Raw genomic sequence first — 2,982 nt, 5'->3', positions numbered from 1 at the left:
CTAATTTTCTAATTGAATTTAACTTTCTTGCTGTCAAGATTAAGAAGACAGTAAATGAATACTTCATAGGTTCAAAATATACAAAATATTTCTACTACCTGATTAAAGTGGGTTAATTCAAAGGATTAATCCATATTCCACTGCTGAGTTGAGGCTTGAGTGCAAGCTATAAATCTCATTTCAAATACTTATTGTGTGGTTACCTACAGCAATTGGCATGTCTGCCTGGGATAAAATACAATTTTCTTCCTTTAAACACAACATGCATGATTGTTTCTCGTTATCAGGATCTAAGAAACTCAAGCTGACTTGTCTGACGTGTGTCATGATCTGGTATCTTTGAAAATGCCAGAAACAATTTTCAGAGGCCCATCATAATCTATGTTTACAGGGAAACACACTCATGACAATGGACAAATACACAATGGATATACATGCAGCAAACAGGTAAACATGGTAAGTTATCAAAGAATACAAATGTTAAAAGATAAATCATCTGAGACAGGTGAAGTTATTTCTTAATCAGAAAGTAAGTTTCAATGTCTAATTTTGACATTCCAGCTCCCAAGTCATTATCACCACACACATCCATTATTTGTCACTCCAGTGTCACACAAGGAAATTGTTGGAAACTAACCTCAGTAGCATTATCCCTTTTCATAGGAGCACAGCTAGATTTCCAGAACCCCCTCAAATACTCTATTAGTAGATAATCTTTCTCCTGCAGAGCTAACATTGAAACCATTCCAACTCTGAGGAGTTACAGGCATGGCAGATAATATGGGAGAAATTCCCAGTGTGGGGATATGGTGAAAAATCCCAAATTACTTCTTTTCCTTTGAAAGTACCATATGAATCACTAAGAAGACAGCACTGCAAAGAGATGTAGAAATGGAAGAGAAGAAATGTCTTAAAGTGGTAAAGTGTTAGAATAATGATGTTTGAGTCTGTACTTTTCCAGGGCAGAGGAATGCCAAATATTGAAACAGAATAAATGAATAAAGGACTTACTCAATCATAAAGTCACTGGTAAATTTAGTCATCCTCCAATCAGTTGTTTTGTTGAGTGGGTAGGCAGCATAAGTAGGGAAAAATCCAACAATCACCACAGTTCCATTTCCATTTAAACGGTAGTTCATCCTTACTAAGCACTCACTGCTTCTGTAAGAACAGGCAAGAACTGGAATCTGCAGAAACCAGGAGACAGAAATCCAAGAGAACTGCATATTAGCAAAATGTCTGCCTCTCTGTGAGCATGGTAAGGTGAACTCTGCAGTGTCCAGCACACATATCATGTATGTGTGCATGGTTGTTTAGAATTTTATTGGTGACTGAAATTATAACTTTAATCACCCCAAGTTCTTTCTGAAATTACTCTTCACTCCCATCTGTAATGGCCCAATAATTCACACCCACAGGCTTTGCATCTGAGTTTCTACATTCATTATGAATAAAAAAATATTTTTGAAGAATCTTCTCGAGCCACAGGCAGTATGATTTCACCCAAGACTACAGAAATCCAGTCCCAAGACAAGAAATCCTTAGTGAATTCAGCCACAAATGTGAACCAAGGAACTACTCATGGGAAAGCCATTTATGATGATACAAACATGTTGCATGTTACACCACTTGATACCATGGTAGATGAAAGAGTAAATGGCAAAAACAGGCCCAGGCCAGGCTTGTACAACTCTTGATGACCAATAGTAGACAGTATGCTCTATAGAACTGGAGACTATACATCCTAATTTTGCTTTCTGGAATCTCCATGAGTCACATAATATTCCCCCTTTTTATGGATGTGTGTCAGCAACCACTGTTGTGTACATGCCCCACTCTTAAAAGTTGTGTCTTTTTTTCAGATGAAACTAGTGGTTCTGTTGCACTTATTTCCAAAGGGTCAACTTCACATTAATACAGAAATCAAGTTTTCTGTCTGAATCTGAAATTTGACTCTCTGTAATATTCTTTTTTCCTCAAAGAATCACTGAGTACCTTTGGTCATGATTCTCCATAAGAATAAATCATTGCATCCACCCACTGAATATTCATATGTGAGAACACAGTACCATAAAGAAATACAATACCTTAGAAATGCATCTAAGTATTCCTCCCCCACAAACACTGAGTGAAGCTGTCAGAAGAAAAGGGCTTTGTTTCCAAAAGCACAAGGATGAATTAAGTCAGTGATTCTATTTTCTGGGGGCACTGTAGCCATGATGCGTGTTAGTGCAAATGACGCCAATGAAAACTATTCACAGCCTAGAGTGTGAATAGTTGTGTAAATAATAGCTTCTCTTTGATAGGGATGAATCTGTATTACTGGGCTAGAACACAGGTGAGTTTCATTTTCCTTCCTGCCCTACTCTACTTTAACAGTCTAGCTCAAGGAGCCCTTCCTCCCACTATACCTCCACTCCTGGGGACTCCATGGCTTGAATAGGATTTTACTACTACATTTGTCATCCAATTTTTGGTTAACCTTTGCCATTCTGATTGAGGTAAAATCAGTTATCAAAATTCTTTTAATCAGAATTTTTATAGAAGCTAAGGCTGTTATTTTGCAGGGATTTCTTAGTCATTAGTCATTTTTTCCTCTTTTTACAACTCTCTGTACAGGTCCCTGGCACACTTCTTTGAGCTGGTCATTTGTCATTTTGATTCATTATTTCTTGAGTTCTTTGTATATCCTGAATATAATCCACTGTCAGATGTAAAGCTGGCAAAGATTCTCAACCATTCTGTGGCATCCCTTTTCTCCTGTTTGACTACTTCTTTAGATATGCAGGAACATTAGTTTCATAAAATCCCACTTATCAGTTGTTAGCTATAATTCTTGGGCCTATTCAGAAAGTCCTATACTGATAACATTTGAAATATTGCCCATGCTCCTTTTGGCAGTTTCAGTGTTGTAGGTTTTATTTCTAATCAACTTGGAGTTTATTTTTGTATTAGGTGATAGATACTGGTCTAACTTCTTTC

At 37.1% G+C, this 2,982-nt stretch overlaps 1 protein-coding gene across 1 annotated transcript in view; it reads right to left on the bottom strand.

The window, feature by feature from the left end:
- LOC114613553 (vomeronasal type-2 receptor 116-like) overlaps positions 1-1,226 on the bottom strand; it is a 16,295-nt gene extending 15,069 nt beyond the window's left edge. Inside the window, exon 1 of the mRNA XM_028758901.1 lies at positions 1,012-1,226. Coding sequence (XP_028614734.1) covers positions 1,012-1,226 — 215 coding nt within the window. The remainder of the gene's footprint in view (positions 1-1,011) is intronic.
- Positions 1,227-2,982: the final 1,756 nt, after the last annotated feature.

Source organism: Grammomys surdaster, unplaced genomic scaffold (genome assembly GCF_004785775.1).
Source record: "Grammomys surdaster isolate TR1022 unplaced genomic scaffold, NIH_TR_1.0 126247, whole genome shotgun sequence".
Classification (NCBI taxonomy): Eukaryota; Metazoa; Chordata; class Mammalia; order Rodentia; family Muridae; genus Grammomys; species Grammomys surdaster.
The sequence above is the reverse complement of the archived record's forward strand: the minus strand, read 5'-3'. Positions and strand labels throughout refer to the sequence as shown.